This window comes from Nicotiana tomentosiformis, chromosome 4 (genome assembly GCF_000390325.3).
Source record: "Nicotiana tomentosiformis chromosome 4, ASM39032v3, whole genome shotgun sequence".
Taxonomy (NCBI): Eukaryota; Viridiplantae; Streptophyta; class Magnoliopsida; order Solanales; family Solanaceae; genus Nicotiana; species Nicotiana tomentosiformis.
Window position 1 is genome coordinate 85,689,797 of NC_090815.1, and position 19,493 is coordinate 85,709,289.

The 19,493-nt window shown below is 39.8% G+C and overlaps 1 protein-coding gene and 1 non-coding gene across 2 annotated transcripts; both read left to right on the forward strand.

Moving 5' to 3' along the window:
- The first annotated feature begins 1,962 nt into the window (after window positions 1-1,962).
- Window positions 1,963-2,068, forward strand: LOC117273662 (small nucleolar RNA R71). The gene has a single exon (XR_004503669.1). It is a non-coding gene; the product is annotated as a small nucleolar RNA R71 (small nucleolar RNA).
- An 11,327-nt stretch (window positions 2,069-13,395) lies between these two features.
- On the forward strand, window positions 13,396-13,998 carry LOC138910069 (uncharacterized). Its single transcript, XM_070201289.1, has 2 exons — window positions 13,396-13,619; window positions 13,728-13,998. Exons 1-2 carry the CDS (start codon window positions 13,396-13,398, stop codon window positions 13,996-13,998), a joined length of 495 nt encoding a protein of 164 aa, XP_070057390.1.
- The last annotated feature ends 5,495 nt before the right edge of the window (window positions 13,999-19,493 follow it).

The following is a 19,493-nucleotide window of genomic DNA, read 5'->3' on the forward strand; positions in this document are numbered from 1 at the left end:
ATGGGCGCAGAGGCGCGGGGACTTACCGTGAGCTGCATACCATATTATGATCCGCAGCCTGCAGAGTCTCCATCAGAGTTATTTATGTTCTCCTGTCTAAATTGTATTCCAAACAGATGTCGAATTTTATTATATTTCCTAGTTGATGCTCATACACTTGTGACACCGGGTTTTGGGGATGCTTACGGGTTGTTCATTATTGAAGTTGTAAAAATATTGTCATTACCCTGCGAATTCTACTTCTTACTACTTAATTGATGAAAATTATGATTTCAGATGTACTAAAATGATTAATTAAGTTAAACATTCACTAATGGCTTGCCTGACGGCGGTGTTAGGCGCCATCACGACCTTTTAGTGGATTTTAGGTCGTGACACTTACTATTCTTGGGCATAATAAAGTCAAGAGAAATTGCTTTCCATTCCAATCATAGCACAAGGTTTCGTACTTCTAAAAATAAAAACTAACTATACCCGGTTCAAAGAACACCCTTGGAAAAGAACCGTTGCACAAAGAAACACCAAGGGGGAATTATTACACTACCAAACAAAATTTTGTTTGTCTTTTTCTTTCTACTTTAATCCTTCAAGATACCTATCTAATGATATCCATCGTCAGTAAATATCGAAAATGTTTCAAATTTTTTTATGGGTTTTTTCCAATTGTTTTCCTATCTCTAACTACTACAACTAACAAAAAGAAAACTAAAATACATACATACATACATACATACATACAAATACCCCCACCCCACACTTTAAGTTGTGGCATGTCCCCATGATAAACAATTAAAAAGCATAAGGTAAAGGAAACTTTCCTGAACATCTAGTCGGGGTCTGAGTCAAAGTCGGGCACCATTCCTCGCCTGTGGACTAATGCACTCCATGCAGACAGCTTCTTCTTAGGCTTTTTGGGGTACACCTCACACTTATCTTTCTCACTAAGTGCAGCCTTCTCTTTTGATCCTTTTCTTTGTAAGGATCTCCTTCAAGAATTTGGCATAAGCAAGCATTTGTTAGAGCACTTCTGTGAATGGTGAGTTCGCATGAATCTGTTTCAGCACATCCAAAAATTTCTGAAACTGCTTGTCCAGATTTTCTCTATGCAGATTTTGGGGGAAAGGTAAAGCAGGCATATGTTTGATCTCCTCGTGTTACTCCCTTCTCAGTTTTTCTTCCTGCTTCTTCTTCTCAGTTTTCATCTGGCCTTTCTTCTTTTTATCAACATCATTCTTCAGTTGCTCCCCTCTTTCGTTTTCAAGTATCACCTCTTTTTGGATCGGGGTGGGATCTTTCAACACTTGCCCACTTCTCAGAGTTTCAACATTCACTGTTTCTTTGGGATTCTTTCTAGTGTCAGCGGGGAGAGTGCCTGGAACCCACTCAAATAATATTGTTGCAATGTGTCCCACTTGTCTCTCCAGGTTTCGCAAACCAGTGCCTAATTCTTTGATAGTTGCTCCATGAGCGTCCAGTCTCTCATCTGTCTTGATAATGAAAGCCTTCATTAGATCCTCTAGACCAGGCTGAATGGGCTGTTGATGCTGAAATTGCTGCCTTTGCTGACTTTGGTATGCTGGAGCTCTTTGTCCCTACGGTCTAGAGTTAATTTGCTGCCAAGCATTCGCAGTACCTCCAGGAGAACTCCATGAAAAATTGGGGTGCCTTTGACCCATTGCATTGAAATTATAGTTTCCCACATCATTCACTTCCGCAGTTGAGGTTTGACACTCAAGAGTAGGATGTCCTCCTCCATATATATCACAACCTACATGAGTTAGTATCAAGTTGTACCTGCACAGATGTCTTAGTATCAACCTGGTGAACACCAGTTGATCTTCTTATTTAACTATCTCCTATGGAGTCTTCTTCTTCAATGGGTCTCCAACTACATTCCTCAATATTCTACATGAGGCCGGTGTCAATCCATCCCAAAAGTCTTGGAGTTGTATCCAGAGTTCAATTCTGCTATGTTGACACTTTCGAACAATCTCCTTAAACCTCTCCCACGCTTCAAAAACAGTTTACTATCTTTCTGGTAGAAGTTATGGATTTTACTTCTAAACTTACCCGTTTTAGCTTAGGAGAAATATTTATCAAGGAATTTTTTGGTCATCTCCTCCCTTGTTCTAATCGAACCTGTGGGTAAGCTTCGAAGCAACTGTGTTGTATCATCTTTGAGTGTGAAGGGGAATGCCCTCAAGTAAACTGCATCCCGTGACACACCATTGTATTGAAAGGTATTCATAATCTCCTCGAAGTCCATTAGATATGTGTTTGGATATTCATTTGGCTTCCCTCTGAAGACACAGAAATTCTGAAGAGTTTGAAGCAACCCTTGCTTCAATTCAAAGTTTTTTGCTGCAATTGGAGGTGGTCTAACACTTGATAATCCTTGATTGTATTGAAAGGTGTTCATAATATCCTCGAAGTCCAATAGATGTGTGTTTGGATCTTCGTTTGGCTTCCCTCTGAAGACACCGAAATTCTGAAGAGTTTGAAGCAACCCTTGCTTCAATTCAAAGTTGTTTGCTGCAATTGGGGGTGGTCTAACACTTGATAATCCTTGATTGTAGATCATTCTAGAATAATCGTCAAGTGGTCTACCAGGCATGGAAGCTATATTTCTGATCTGGTCTGCACCCAAGGTTTGATTTTGAGCAATTCGACGACCTCTCTCTTCTTCGTAGATAATCTGTGCATCTCTAAAAGCTGCTTCTTCAGCATCCCATGCAGCTTGTTCTAGTCGTTGGATTGCTTCTCTCGCTGCCAAATCTACACTATCATCACTGTTTCCAGCCATATCTTCTTTGGTTGAGGATTGCCCAACCTTTTCTACCGTCTTAGTGAGATTTCTCTCCTTCCTCATTTGTCGCAGTTGTTTTTCTATCTCGGGCTCTTATGGTAGAACTTCTTTTTCAGAAGCTCGAGTCATGCACCAATATAACATGTAACATGCGCACCGTCAAATAACACCAAACGTAAAGAGGGAAAAATAAAATAAAATAAAATAAAAATCCCTGAATTAGCACTACAAACTATTTCAATCACTATTGATTGCCAATTCCCCAGCAACGATGCCAAAATTTGACGAGCTCGAAACACACACTTAAATTATGCTCGCTAGTCAAAGATAGTATAGTATAATATCGTATCCACAGAGATTGGAGTTAAACAATATTTTCATAGTTTCTAGCTTGATTTCTATCCATGAGAATCAACAATTGAGATTTATATGATTAATGACTAAAATTAACTAAGAATCTAAAGCTATTGACTAATAACTATCACAACAAAGGTAAGCAAGGAAGTTATCAATGGGAGAAAATAGGGGTTGATGGGATAGGTGCAAGATATTTGTTTGGGATCTAACTCTGGGTAATTCACTTCTAATGTTAAGTGAGCTCTCGAATTCACTCAATTATTGGTTCAAACGTTCAGCAAAAACATCTCTCTCGATTAACTCTTAACCTCATAAGATGAACCACTTTAAGTACATGAAGATATGCAGGAATGCATAGTGGATTGCTCTTTAGGAGAACCTCTCTCGATTATTCTCCTAACTAGGTTTAATCAATGACTCAAATATCCTCTTTAGATTATGAAGAAGAATTAATGAACTAAACCAACAATATAATACAAAGATATCACAAGTTATGCCTCTCTCGATTACATGAACTAGTGAATATAGATGCAACAATTAAATCATCCAAAAACGCTTCAATACATACAACTAGAGTTATAAGCCACAAACAATCATCAATACACCAAATCCATCAAACCCTAAAGAGAACTCTCCATAGGTATGGAGAAATTCATCACAAATAAAATTAAAGTATAGAAAAACATAAATTCAATCCAAACTCGGGTCTTGAGTGAAAAGGAATGATGAAATCCTTGTGCTTTTTCTCTTCCAACTCTTCCTTAGCCTCCTTAGATTGAATATGTGTCAAAAGTCCAGAAAATAATATTTTTTCATGTATTTATACCAAGTAGGGTCGGGCCCAAACAAAATCACCTTTTCCTAGCCGAAATAGGACATTTACTCTGTAAAACTTGCACAGGTGCGCCACATGGGGTGACGCGCCATGCGGGGCATTAGGGTTGAAATCCAGAGAGTTGATTAAGATAGGCAGTAGAGATTTGGGCAGCCGCGGTGTACCACACGCCTCTGTTGTGGACTTTTCTCAGAGTACATATTGAATCTTGATTTTTGATGTCCAGACTTGGTCCTCGACCGCCGAACACGATCCCGGCTTAATCCCTTAGGCTTCTACTCAGACTTCAAAGCTCCAAATCACTTGAATTCATTCCATAACATCTACATAGTTCGAAATCACTCCTACAAGGCAAACATGACACAATAAGTGCAAAACACTATCAATTAAAACTCAAAATGAGTAAAGTGCAGTAAATTAGAGTGCAATAAGCGACTAAATCCTGAGATTATAGCCTACCATTACTCTCTTCCCTATCTCTCCTGACCTCGTATACACTCTCTCTCCTGGTCCCGCATGCCCTCTAATGAGCGAGCGATCTCTACTACCTACTGAAATGGAACATCTAACTCCAACCCCCGATCCATATTGAACCGGATATCATGACTGAGCCCCTCAATGAACATGTGAACTCGCTCTCTGATTGTAGAAACCAAAACAGGTGCATGTTTGGAAAAATTAGTGAATCTAATGGCATAGTCTGAGACTGACATAGTGTCCTGGCGCAGCTGCTCAAACTCCACGCGCCACGCTTCCCGAAGGGTCTGGGGAACAAAGTCTATCAAGAACACCTATGAAAACTAAGTCCATGAAAGTGAATCTGCATCAGCCGGACTACCCAACTCATGTGCTCGCCACCACTTATATGCTGCCCCTTAACGTGGAACATAGTAAAAGTAACCCCACTCGTCTCTTCAATACCCATAGTACAGAGAATACGGTAGCAATCCCCTAGGAACCCATGCACATCCTCTGAATCCAAACCAGTGAAAGTGTGAGGGTAATACTTCTTGAACCTCGCAAGTCTAAGATGTTCTTCCTCAAATGCAGTTACCCTAACCACAGGCTGAACTGGGATAACAGGTTGTGTCAGCATGATACCTGGAACCTGACCAATGTCGACTCGCTACTCCGGAGTAGGGGCAGGGTGAGTCTGAGCTCCTCCCCCAATCTGTGAAGTAGCTGGTGCAACCGGAATCAACCCCGCCTGAGCCAATGTACCAAACATGCTCAGGAACCGTGCTAAAGTCTCTTGAAGTCTTGGGGTAACAAGTCTTGGTACCTGTCCCCCAATAGGAGCTACTGGTGGCTCCTCAACTGCTGCTCTGATAGGTGCTCTAGCTATAGCACGTTCTCCTCTTCAGCCTCTGCCTCTGCCTCTGCCTCTGCCTGGGCCTTTAGCAACACCGGCTCTTGGTGCAGCATCGTCGGTAACTGCAGTTTGTGTCCTCACCATTTGTGAGAGAATAGAATGACAAAGTTTCAAACCCCGAGGTCAATAAACTCACACGATAGGAATGAAAGAAGTGAAGCTGTCCTAATAGTTCTGTAGCCTCTCGAAGATAAGTACATACGTCTTTGTACCGATCCGCAGCACTTTACTAAACTCGCTTATGACTCGTAGCACCTATGAACCTAGAGCTCTAATTCCAACTTGTCACGACAACAGTTTCCCTCCGTAGGATATCGTAATGGCACCTAGTTTCTACGACTAGGTAAACCTAACACTTATTAAATAAATTGACAGAAATTAATCAACAGAACTATTAAGCAGAAACCATATATTTCTAAGTGAACTCAACATTTACAACATAAAATAACATCCCAAAACTGGTAGTACAAGTCATAAGCTCTACTGAGTTTACTAGAAAATATCCCTAAATACAATTGTTCAAAAAAGGATTAAACAATACAAGTACAATATCAGAAGGTGACTCCAAGGCCTACGAACGCGATGACAGGTTCACCTTGATTCTCCAAAGCAATGCTCGACCAACTAGCTAATAATCAACAATATTCGAGGCACATGGATCTACACAAAAATGTGCAAAAGCATAGTATGAGTACACCATTGCGGTACCCGGTAAATATCAAGACTAACCTTGGTAGAGTAGTAACGAGGGACAGTCAAGACACCTACCGGACTAAACAACCTGAACAAGTGTGAAGGTGAACTAACAGAGAAACAATATAAATATAAAGCTAAGCAGGATAAGGAATACAAAACAATACTTGCAACGATACACTGGTAACATCAATATTTAAGAGGAAGTCAGGTAATAATGCAGTAGAGTAAGCTCATCACAGTCTAAGTCAGGTGAAACCAAATAAAGGAAAACCAGCAACAACTCAATAAGAACAACTGCTCTCATACTAGTTCTGTTCAATCATTTCCACGAGGTACTGAACATCATAATCACATATCACGGGTCCCAATTTATGAACCCTAATCACTTGACATCTTGTGCCCACATTACAACTCAAAACTGCACAGACGACTCACGTGCCAATAGACTATCCTCACACAGAAGGCAAATAGACAAGAGTACATATAATGGTCAATGATGTCAGGATTCATCTTCTATAATTGATATGGGTTATTTAACTATGTGTATGAATGTGCAAGTGTTCTACCACAATTCAAGTCAACAAATAAGAGCAGAGACAATGAATGGCACATAAGAAACGATCACCATGCAATGTACAATGTAATAAAGGCAGCAATGAAAATTAAAGCAATGACTAGCACAACAAGATTAGCTACAAAGAACTAAGAAAATAGTACAACACGGAGGAAGACAATTAATAGTATGCTAAGGAGACAACAATCAAAGACAAGTACAAAATAATGGGGAAATGACAACAAGAGCCCTACCGAGGTACCGCCTCATAGTCTCAAATCATAAAATGAATCACAAACTTTCCTTATATCACCGCGGGAACCTTTATATTTAGTTTTTAAAAATTATTTTTTTCCAAAATAGCATCCCGCATTTTAGCCCATCTTATCACACTGCATGGCTTCTAGTAGTTCCTCTACTAGCCACGTGTTTCAATCCCACCTTATCTTACTGCATACGTTTAAATACCCCGACCTTATACCACTACATGTGTATCAATAATAACAATAGCACGATAGAAACCTCGTGCAACACAATAAAAACAGCACGGCACAAACCTCGTGCAACACAATAACAATAGCATGGCACAAACCTCGTGCAAACACCATAACAATGGAACGGCAAAAACCTCGTGCAAATAACATAACAATGATCTCATCAATAACACGTATGCCAAAACATAACAACTCAGATAAATGACTTTCATAATATGTGCCCACATGCCACAATATTTCCTCAAAACATTTTCAATATCACAACCACGCATAGCCATCGGTTCAAACACCCCGATGGCTTTAATCAACTCAGGAACTTCAAAATACAATGAAATGGAAGAACAAGCTCACAATGAAAGACACAATAGGGAATAATGGTTTCAATAAGAATAGCTCAATAAGGAAGAGATAATGTTTAGAAATGCTTCCACAAAAGTACAATTCAACAATAAGAGGGATAACACGAATAAATGATTCCAAATAAGGATAAGTCAACAATGATAAAGGATAACAAAACTTCATTTTGGGTTGAGCAATTATGGAAGAGATACAAAAAATTCAATTAAGGATACTTCAATCAAGGATAAAAAATTACGGAAAAGATAGCATGGCTATAAAAGAGGCAACAACTTTAGTTAAGGCATATAAGAGTTGAATCGGCAATAAGGGTAAAACATGAAGTAATTAATTAAAAATAAGACACGTAAGGGTTAATAATTGCACTTCACTCGGTAGTTTGGGGGCACGAGTAGCTCTGTATTACGTATTATGACTTGTGTGATTTGTCGACGTTGGTTTTCAGGTGTTTCGGAACATGTTTGGAAAAATGAATGCCACTGTTGAAGCTTTAAGTTGGAAAAGTTGACCAAGTTTGACTTTTGTGAATTTGACCCCGGAATAGAGTTTTTATGGTTCTTTTAGGTCCAGACGGTGATGTTTGACTCGAGCATATGCCCGAATTTTCATTTGGATACTTCTAGAAGGATTCAACACTAATTGGCGAAAGTTGGAAATTTGAAGGTTTGGAAAGTTCGTAAGTTTGATCGGGACTTGACATTGGTGATATCGGATTCAGATTATGGTTTCGGGAATTGGAATAGCTTTGTTATGTCATTTGGGACTTTTGTGAAAAAATTGAGTTCATACCGAGTTGATTTGATATGAGGTGCGATTCGTCATTTCGATGTTACGTGTGATTTGAGGCCTCGAGTAGGTCTGTGTTATGTTATGGGATGTGTCTCGGACAATTTTCCATTCATATGTTATGGCTGACAGTTGCTGGTACTGATGTTGCGCACCTGCGGCTGATATCACGCAGGTGCGGTGGTCGCAGAAGCGAAGAGGTGATCGCACATGTGAAAGGAGCTGAGTTTGAGAGTCATCGCAGATGCGGAGCTTGAGGCGCATCTGCGATCACGCATAAGCGATGTCCATGGGCCCATAAGCAAGATTGAGTGCAAAAGTGGGATTTTGAACCGTACCTACGTGTGCGCAGAAGCGGGAAAAGTCACGCAGATACGGAAGGCCGGTCTTCAGAGATGCTTCGCATAAGAAAAATTGTTCCGTAGAAGCAGAGGTCGCAGATGTGACAATGTGACCACACATGTGGGTTTTGCTGGGCAGAAGCTATAAAATCAAGGTTTTTGGTTCTTTTATCATATTTTGAGATTTGGGGCTCAGATTGAGGTGATTGTTGAAGCAATTTTCATCACGTGGATTGGGGTAAGTATTCTACACTCGATTTTGATTATATTTCGTGAATCTATCTTCATTTTTGGCAATTGGTTGATGATTTCAAAAAAGAAATTGGGGGGTTTTTTCTAAAATTTCATAAAGTAAATTTTTGAGTTTTGAACATCGATTCAGAGTCAGATTTGAGTGAAACTAGTACGGTTGGACTTGTAATTGAATGGGTTGTCAGATTTTATGAGTTTTGTCGGGCTCCAAGGTACGGGCCCGGGTTTGACTTTTTAGATGACTTTGGACTTTTTATTAAAGATTCGACCTTTATCATTTGGAATTGTTTCCTTGGGCATCATACTTGTGGCGGCGTGCCACTAGATCCACACATTATCAATAAGGGAATACACATCGAGCCAAAATGCTCATACTCACTAAATACATGTATATCAACCACAAGCACGTCAAATGCATAAACATAACCCTGGGGTGACGGATAGCACCATGCGCTACAAAGGCCCAAGTACGACTAAGGTGCATTAAACAACCAGCATCTCGAGAGCCAACTCGCTCATATAACACCAGAAGCTACATAGGATCACAACACATGTGTGAATAATAAAGCTGCCTCGCAACTCACATGGCATAAAAGAGTAACACATAAAATAAACGACGACATGAATAACATCCACCGCACTCGAAGACTCATCCATAGACAAATGTTGTGTTGTATAAACATATTTGATCCGGCATAAAATCTACCTTCCCATTAGGCCCGCCAATGGACCTCTAAGTTGATTCCAAACATCTCAAAATAGGTAAGTATCCTTTCAAGATCCACAATGACCCCATTCATGACACATACAAACAACCATCAATTCCTGAACAAACTTTCACAGTTTGCAACCACAAAAATAGTGTGTTTCTCAGACATAAACTCTCAAATCTGCGATAGTACCAGAATCTTCGTACCTGACCTTAATCTCTACTACTTAAATGACTGATACGTCACACCTACATAATCATCCTATTGGAGATACTCCCATAACCTTTCGCACTAAGTGACAAAAACCTTAACATCCGCGCTACCAACCATGCTATTTCTACAGTGCTAGTCAAGCACCCGCGTATCAATACACAACGCCTCTTCCACTGAACAAACCAATCTCTGGAGACACTAAAGTAGTGCTAGTATACTCTAAACATCTGAAATCTCTCCCGCTCCTCCGAGCTCGTGACATTTCTATCAAAACTTAACCGCAACCTTGATCCTTCAACCCCAATCCCATACCGCTTACTTCAGCTATCGTACTGTTACGTAATAGTATAAGAATTTCATCATAACTCATGAACCACTAGTAGAATAAATACTTCATCGGCTAGAAATCTTTCGCTTAACTTATTTTAGAAGAAAAATCTCAACACACAACCAACTTCTCAAAACTGTAGAAGACCAAATCTCAAGTCATTGTCAAAACCGTCATAAATATTTAGGGACCCATTTGCACATAACCAAACTATCAGAATTGGATCCCTCCAATCAACCAAATTACAAAGACTGCCAAGCCTACAAGTATGGCCACGAAACACCTGTATGGCCTTATTGTACTGAAGGAACCCATTATTTAGTTTTCCAAAATGATCCAAACCATTACTAACCTGACTGGACTTCTTCCGACTTAATCTTGACTTGCCTTCGAAGCAATACCTCTTTTACCGCACATAATGGACGTAAATCAACACTCATCCCGAGTGACCCCAAATCACAAAACTACATTGTCTCAATACCCAAAAGCCTTTTTATATCCTCCCTTGTGCTCAATAGTATTTCCAACTGCTACACCCATACCGATAAGACCTTTTTGCGAATCTGAAACCATTTCTTCCATATCTCTAACATTGCACCGTAGATCTAGTGGTATTCATAGAAATATTCCAAGTCTTCTTCATGCTCCACTGCAAAACTAATTCCTTATCCATACGACAAACTCGAAAATCCTTAGGCACCACACTTTAATTCTTGAACTCACTAGAACCACTATTGAGAGTCGCCCATTCTGACCTGGTCCGGAATATATAGCTAACAACCAGTGCTCTGTTAGCACATGAATACTCCAAAAGAAGCAATCGAATGAATCTCTTCCCTTGCACATCACCTTCACAAAGAAATATCAAATCTTGGTCATTTCACAACCTTCATATATCAATAAGGTGGACCGTATCACACATCCATCAAATTCCTTGTTTGAATCAACCCCGATGTTCTCTTCCTCAGTCATAACTAATCCACCAATATACTGCTAATCAGAAATTGCAAAGACGCATAACCACATGGCACAATCATCGACAGTAGGCTCCCCCACTTGGCTTCAAGACACAATCACGAAATCCAAGTACCCACAATGACTCCTCCTCCTAGATACTCTAATCTCACACCGCTACTCGCCATATTTCTCATAAGTTCTTGTTGCACTAATCATAACACATCCTGAATTATCAGCCGTAAACGCACACTCGACCTTTTGATAGTCGCACCATCTTCTTCAAGTGATCCAAACTCCACATCATAGTACATGCATCCCATTGGATAGAAGGTAGAACTCCTCATAGAAACCTCATCAGAAATCACGCTACTCCTAACCTTCTCACAGGAGATAGCCCACCTGCATAACCGTACATCGGCATCTTCTAACAACTTTGTCATAGTTATAACTACAATGAAATAAGTTAGTCCTCCATAGTCCACACCCGTCCACAAACTGTAAGAATCTGTTCATTCCATTATTATCAACTGAAGGCCCAACAATACGCTTAAAACTTGAAGCTATATTGCATCCCAAAAAACAATCAAGAGTTCACATTCATATACATTTCAAGAAAACTCTTTTCATCACATTCAAACTTCCTAAGTACAGAAGCCACCACCTCAAACGAAATACACACACTTAGTCATTTGTCCACCATGACCCAAATCGCACTAAGCCTCCTAAAAGCACGTGGCTATCCTACCACAATATCCACACAATACGATATTATTCCCACTCTGATTTAACCATCTTCTTATGCAAACTACTCGATCCCTGCTGCTCGTACTTGACCCACTAACAATACAACCACTACGAGACATATCCCATCATGTCCCCTTCTTATCATCCATCATCAATCATGCCTCCCCAAATCACAATCCATATATGTACCACCCAAACAAATAGGTTGTCATCAACTCTAAGCCTCCTTAAAGATCATATCTCTCGGGCCATTAATACTGGAAACGCCGATCTGACCCTGAAATCACAATACACCGCCATCTCAGATAATCGCTTCTTAGATACCACTCCGCACCACATTTCCCCAAAAGGCAAGCAAATAAAGACCCTCATACTGACAAACCTTATGGCACTCAACAAGGACGACGGCACAACAACATAACCAAAAATTCTACCAAATTCAAAAATATCCAATCTCGTGACTCCGTCAACTAACGCCTGAACATCCATAGTCCAATTACCCCTCCTCTGCTGGAATTCAATGCCAGATCGCTCAATCATGAACCGAATAATCCTCATCCTGAATCTGTCATGACCCAAAATCTAACTAGTCATAATGTCACCTAACCCAACTCGCTTGGTAAGCCAATTAACAACTCACTCAACCCAAATAAGAATAATAAGAACCAAAGAATAAAGTAACTGAACTTCTATACGAAATCCTAAGGATTGGTAGAATAAATCATGAGCTTCTAAGACTTAGAATTTACAAAGCTGGTACAAAATAAATATATCTTCTATTCAAAATATGCATAAGCAGATTTGCAAATCTAAATCTAACAAGGACAATTGGCAGCTATATTCGGAAAGCAGGTACATCTTCGATGATAGCTCTCGCACACAGCAACATCAGCTCCAAGATCTGAATGGAAGGTGCTAATGTGTAGTATGAGTACAACGGACCTCGTGTTCTTAATAAGTAACAAACCTAACCTCAGGTTGAAAGCAGTGATGGGCTCAAATAAAGGTCAGAGTCTAATACCAATGGACAATAATAATAACAACACATGGTATGATGATGATAGTAACAACAAATAGCTAAAAGGAATTATCACGTTCAGCTTGTTCATAGCTTCGGGAAAGTAGACATGCTTTTTCAAGTATAACAGTTAAGACTGGTCTTACCGCTGAAATCAATTAAACATTATTTATCAAATAGAACTGCATTTTCCCCAATTTACAACTTTAAATAAGACTTTTCATTTACCGAATAGAATGAGAAAATTACATCTCTATGCCTACATGTCAAGTCATCAAATGTCATATACCATCAAGCATGGGAAAAATACATCTTTATGCCTACATGTCGATATACATGTCAAGTCATAAAATGCCATACCATTCAGCATGAGGAAAACACATTGTGATGCATCACAGATTGGCATTGGATGTGTGTTAATACAGGAGGGTATAGTTATTGATTATGCTTCACATCAGTAAGCCTCATGAGAATAACTACCCTGTACATGATTTGGAGTTGTCATTCATTGTTCACGTGCTGAAGATTTAGAGGCACTATCTTTACGGCGTGTCTTGTGAGGTGTTCACAAATCATATGAGTCTCCAGCTTATTCAAGCAAAAGGATCTAAACTTGAGGCAACACAGTTGGTTAGAGATACTAAAGAACTAACCATTCCTTATCATTCGGGAAAGGCCAATATGGTGGTTAATGCCTTTAGTAGGAAGGTTGAGAACATGGGGAGTCTTGCTTACATTCTAGTTGGGGAGAGGCCGTTAGCATTGGATGTTCACGCTTTAGACAATCAGTTTGTAAGGCTGTATATTTTGGAGTCCAGCAGAATTCTTGCTTGTGTTGTAACAAGGTCGTCCTTGTTTGAGCGCATCAAAGCGTGTTAGTATGATGATCCCCACTTGCTTATCCTAAGGTACACGGTACAGAACAATGATGCCAAGGAGGTCACTAATTGTGATGATGGGGTACTGAGACTACATAGTCAGATCTGTGTTTCGAATATGGATGGGTTGTGTGAGTTAATTCTTGAAGAGACCCATAGTTCGCGGTATTTCATTCATCCGGGTGCTGCGAAGATGTATCTGGATTTAAGGCAGCACTATTGGTGGCGGAGAATGAAGAAGGATAGTATTGAGTATGTTGCTCGGTGTTTTAACTATCAACAGGTGACGTATGAGGATTAGAGACCAGGTGGTTTACTTCAGAGGCTTGACATTCCGGAGTGGAAGTGGGAGCGTATCACTATGGATTCTGTTGTTGGACTTCCACGGACCTTGAGACGATTTGATGTGGAGTGGGTTATTGTGGACACACTGACCAAGTCTGCACACTTCATTTCAATCATGGCTACCTACTCTTCAGAGAAACTAGCTCGGATTTATATTTGGGAGATTCTTCGTCATCATGGAGTGCCCGTGTCTATTATCTCTGATCAAGGCACGCAGTTTACATCAAATTTTTGGAGAGCAGTGCAGCGTGAGTTGGGCACACAGGTCGAGCTAAGTACAACATTTCATCTCAGATGGATAGACAGTCCGAGCACACTATTCTATATTTAGAAGACATGTTATGTTTCTGTGTCTTTGATTTTAGACGTTCATGGGATCAACTTCTTCCGTTAGTAGAGTTCTTCTACAACAACAACTATCAGTCAAGTATCCAGATGGCTCCTTATGAGGCCTTATATGGGAGGCGATATCATTCTCTAGTTGATTGGTTTTAGCGTAGCGAGGCTAGGATGTTGGGCACTGATTTGGTCTATGATGCTTTGGAGAAGGTGAAGTAGATTTAGGAGCGACTTCATAGAACATAGTCGACGCTAAAGAGTTATGCTAACAAGAAGGCTTGTGATGTTGCATATATGGCGGGTGAGAAGGTTCTACTCAAAGTTTCACCCATGAAGGGTTTGTGATGAGGGTTGGGAAGAAAGCATGCTTGAGAGGGTTGGAGAGGTGGCCTATAGACTTGCCTTGCCACCTAGTCAATCGGGAGTTCACCCAGTGTTTCATGTTTCCATCCTCCGGAGGTATTATGGGGATTCGTCATATGTATTGGACTTCAGCACGGTGCAGTTAGATGGAAATTTAACTTATGACGTGGAGCCAGTGGTCATTGAAGTCAAAGAATATAGCATCAGTGAAGGTTCATTGGAGAAGTCACCTGGTTGAGGAGGCTACCTGGGAGACCGAGAAGGAGATGTAGAGCATATATCTTCACCTTTTTGAGACTCCTAGTATGATTCTAGACTCGTTTGAGGACAAACATTTGTTTAAAAGGGGGAGAATGTAACGATCTAGCCAGTCATTTTGAGTATTTTAGCACCCTTTCCCCATTTGATTCCTTACAAGTGTGTATTTGTGGTTATGTGACTTGTCGGGGTGGTTGGTTTAGTTTCGGGGAGGTTTTTGAATGAATTAGGACACTTAGTCCCTAGGTAGGAAGTTTAAGTTGTAAAAGTTGATCCGAGTTTAACTTTTGTGTCGACGACCCCGGAATGGAGTTATTAGAGTTTTAATAGTTTCGCATGGTAATTTTGGACTTATGGGTATGTCCGGGTGTGGATTTGGAGGTCCGTAGGTTGATTTGATGTCTTTCGGCGACATTTGGCAAGTTGAAGGTTTGGAGGTTCCTAAATTTGACAAGGAGTTGACCTTGTTGATATCGAGATTGGATTTTTGTTTCGGTAGTTTGGATAGGTCCATTGCGTTATTTGGGACTTGCATGCAAAATTTTAGGTCTTTCGGAGTTGATTTGGTATGGTTCGGCAAGAGAATTAGAAGTTGGAAGTTCATTAGTTTCCTTAGGCTTGAATTAAGGTGTGATTCATGATTTTGATGTTGTATGGTATGATTTGAGGCCTCGAGTAGGTTTGTGTTATGCTTCGGGATTTGTTGGTATATTTGGACGGGGTCCCATGGGCCCCGAGTATGTTTCGGATAAGTTGCGGATCATTTATGGACTTGATTGAATTGATAAAAGCATATGATTCCTGGTGCTTTCGCACCTGCGAAGAAAGGTCGCAGGTGTGTGACCGCTGAAGTAGTGAGGATGGTCGCAGATGCGAATTTGGGCTGGAAGGGCTCGTTCCGCAGGTGCGAACCATGGAGCGCAGGTGCGTAGTCGCAGATGCGCATGAGCTTCCGCAGAAGTGGAGCCGCAAACGCGGCTGTGTATCTGCAGAAGCGGTTGGTCAGGGAGTAAGTGACTTCTGCATCTGCGATGGATTTTCCGCAGATGCAGTATCTCAGGTGCGGTGCCTTAGACCATATAAGCGGCTTTGCTAGAGAGTGTTTATATTTGAAGGGTTTGGTTGTTTTCTCATTTTGGAAGTTCTGGAGCTCAATTAGAGGCGATCTTTGGAGGGGTTTTCGTCATAATTTAATGGGTAAGTGATCCTTACTCAACTTTGGTGTTAGATATTGATTACATATAGATTATTATACCTAAATTAGATGAATTAAAAGTGGAATTTGAGGGTTTTGGACTATGATTTTGGAGAATGAGATTTGATGATTTGAGGGTCAATTTGAAGTTGGATTTGATGAAAAACATATATTTAGGCTCATATCAAAATGAGTGTTAGAAATTTTTGAGTTTTGTTGGGTTCCGAAGTGCAAGATCGGGGTTGACTTTTTGGGTTGACTTTGTGATTTTTGTTAAAGATCTTAGCTTTATCATTTGGAATCATTTTCTATTGGTTTTATTGATTATATTAAGTTATTTTGGCGAGATTCGAGCCATCCGGAGAATGATTCACGCGGGAAGGGCTTATTAGAGCATTGACTTGGGTTGCTTGAGGTAAGTATCTTGCCTAAACTTGGTTAAGTCACTAGTTGCCTCAATTATTTGTGATAGCTACGTGTTATGGGTGGTGCACATGCATGGGATTGTCCCCATGTGTGTGCACATGGTATTTATCAATTATATGATATGCCCTTAATTGATTTCTAAGCTTCATGCTGTGATGTTTCTCATATATGTACCCTGTGAGTTATTTGAACCATGTTTGAGACTGCATTGAGGTTAATCTCTTTATTGAACTTGACAATTACTGCTTTAGTGATGCAAATACCTTATTTGAGCTGTGTAGCACACTCTGCACATGCATACACCTTAGCATGTCACTTATATCAGTCTAGAAGTATGAAATCTGATATTCATTGATCATATACATGTATTCTTGTATATTTACTTTCTGTCTGACATGATGTGGACTGGTATCTTGTGACCATGCCGGGCATATTGTGATATTTAGCTTGTGACCACACCGAGAGGATTGTGATAGTGAGCTCATGACCACGCCGGGAGGATTGTGATATTTAGCATGTGATCATACGAGGCAGATTGTGATATTGAGCATGTGACCATGCCAGGTAGATTGTGATATTGAGCCTGTGACCACGCTGGGCAGATTGTGATATTGAGCTTGTGACCACGCCTATTGAATTATAATTATTACACGTTACTACACCTTGCAGCGTGTGGATAGGGGTCCATCCTCGAATTCTGTACTTAGTTGGATTTATGAACTGTATGGTGATTAGCGAGTTATTTATAATTCTTTCTCATTTTACCACGCGAAGGTTTGTTATAATACTTGCTGAGTACATGAGGTCAGTTGTACTCATACTACACTCTCCACTTAATTGTACATATCTTGGTGTCTGACCCAGTCACTAGTAGCTGAGGCTTATTGCCGAGTTGTCATCTGAGAGATGAGGTAAAGCTATATCTTGTTCGTAGTCTTGGTGTATGTTTTCACATTGTACAGTTGTCTTTATTTTAGATAGTTTTGCTATTTAGTATTTCAAACTTGTATTTTCGTTCTAAAGCTCATGACTCTGTATTTATCAATTTTGGAGAATTTATCATGTATTGGTGCTATTATATTATGTTGAAGACTTTAGACTTGTATTATTTTATCAATGTTGTTATTATGATTTGTCTGTGTTATGTTCGGCTTGCCTAGCAAGTGTGTTAGGTGTCATCACGCTCAATTGGTGGTTTTGGATCGTGACAGTAGATGCGCATGTGCAAGTGCACTACTTGTCCGCAGAAGCGGATTTATGTTCGCAAAAGTGAAGAGTCATGGGCTTAAGTGGTTTTCGCATCTGCGAGAATTTTTCCGCAAATGCAAAATCACAGAAGCGACAGTTAGGACACAGAAGCAAGAATCGCTTGGTTGTGTATGTGTGTGTGTGTGCATGTAAATGTTTTTAGTAAATAAGTACATATAAATGATTTTGACCTCAATAAATCAAATGAGTTGTGATAAAGTCTAAACAAGAATACATTAAATTCAAATCCTAAATTCACCTCTGACTTCTCGATTAGGCGATTCAATCTATCTTGTCAATCATGTTGTGTTTATATTTTTTATTTTTTATCCTCGTTTTACCAAAGTGGATGTTTGATTATCTCTGTCTCTACAAATGAGTTTAATTAGTTATACTAACCACATTTCTATATATATAGCAGTGATAATCAAGAGCTTTTTAGTTTTCTCTATCATTACCTAACAAGTACTACATTCTATCTTTTTACCAGGTCGTAGCATTTTGGAAAATTAACAACATCGGATTAAGGTTAGTTTATTTGATAAGCTTCCTGCCAGCTTCAACAAAAGAGGTGGAGAGTTCAAACCTCATCATCAGTGCAACATCCCCTTTCCCTTTTCCCTTTTCCCTCTTCCCTGATGTAATAAAAAAAAAGAAATAGCAACATTGATGAATCAATGGATCCTTATTTTAATTTAGTTTTGGAGTAACAAATTGTAATGACCCAATCGGTCATTTTGAGCTTTAGTGTTGCGTTTGGTGGTTTAAGGTCTTGAGTAGCTTCATATTATTTATTATGACTTACGTGTATGATTGGCTTCGGCTTTCTAGCGATTCAGAATTGATTTGGAAAAATAATTCTCGTTTTAGAAGCTTTAAGTTGGAAGAGTTGACTAAGTTTGACTTTTTGCATATTTAATCTTATATTAGAGTGTTGATGGTTTTGTTAGGTTCGGATGGTGATTTTGGACTTAGGCGTATGCCCGAAATTGGATTTGGAGGATCTTATGTTGATTTGACACTTTTTGGCAAATATTGGCAATTTGAATGTTTAGAATTTTCTTAAGTTTGACCATGGTTTGACTTTATGGCTATTAGGTTTGGATTTTGATTTCGGAATAGGTATGTTTGGTCATTTGTGACTTGTCTGCAAAGTTTGGCGTCATTTTGAGTTGGTTTGATAGGAATCGGACGCATAGTGGTGTTTCTAGCAATTCTTGAGTTTCATTGTAATGTGCATGTGTTTATGTGTCTGATTCATGGTTTTGGTTGTTATATTTGTGCTTTTATCCCACGAGCGAGTTTGTATGATGTTTATGTCATTTTTGTGGATATTTGGTGTAGAGCCCCAAGGGCTCGGGTGAGGATCAGATGTGTTTCAGGGTGTTTTGATCATTGCTTCAGGTTGCTAGTGCTGCAGACCTCGCATTTGCGGAGGTCTGCTCGCATTTGCGAAGCCCGCATTTGTGGAAGTTGGATCACTTTAACAAAGTTGGATGGAGGCTGGAGTGTTTGCATTTGCTAACTCATTTATCGCATTTTCGATGGGACACTAGGCTAGGGCTTTCTTCATATGCGATCTGGTGATCGCTTTCGTAAAGGGGTAAGAGTTCGCAATTCCA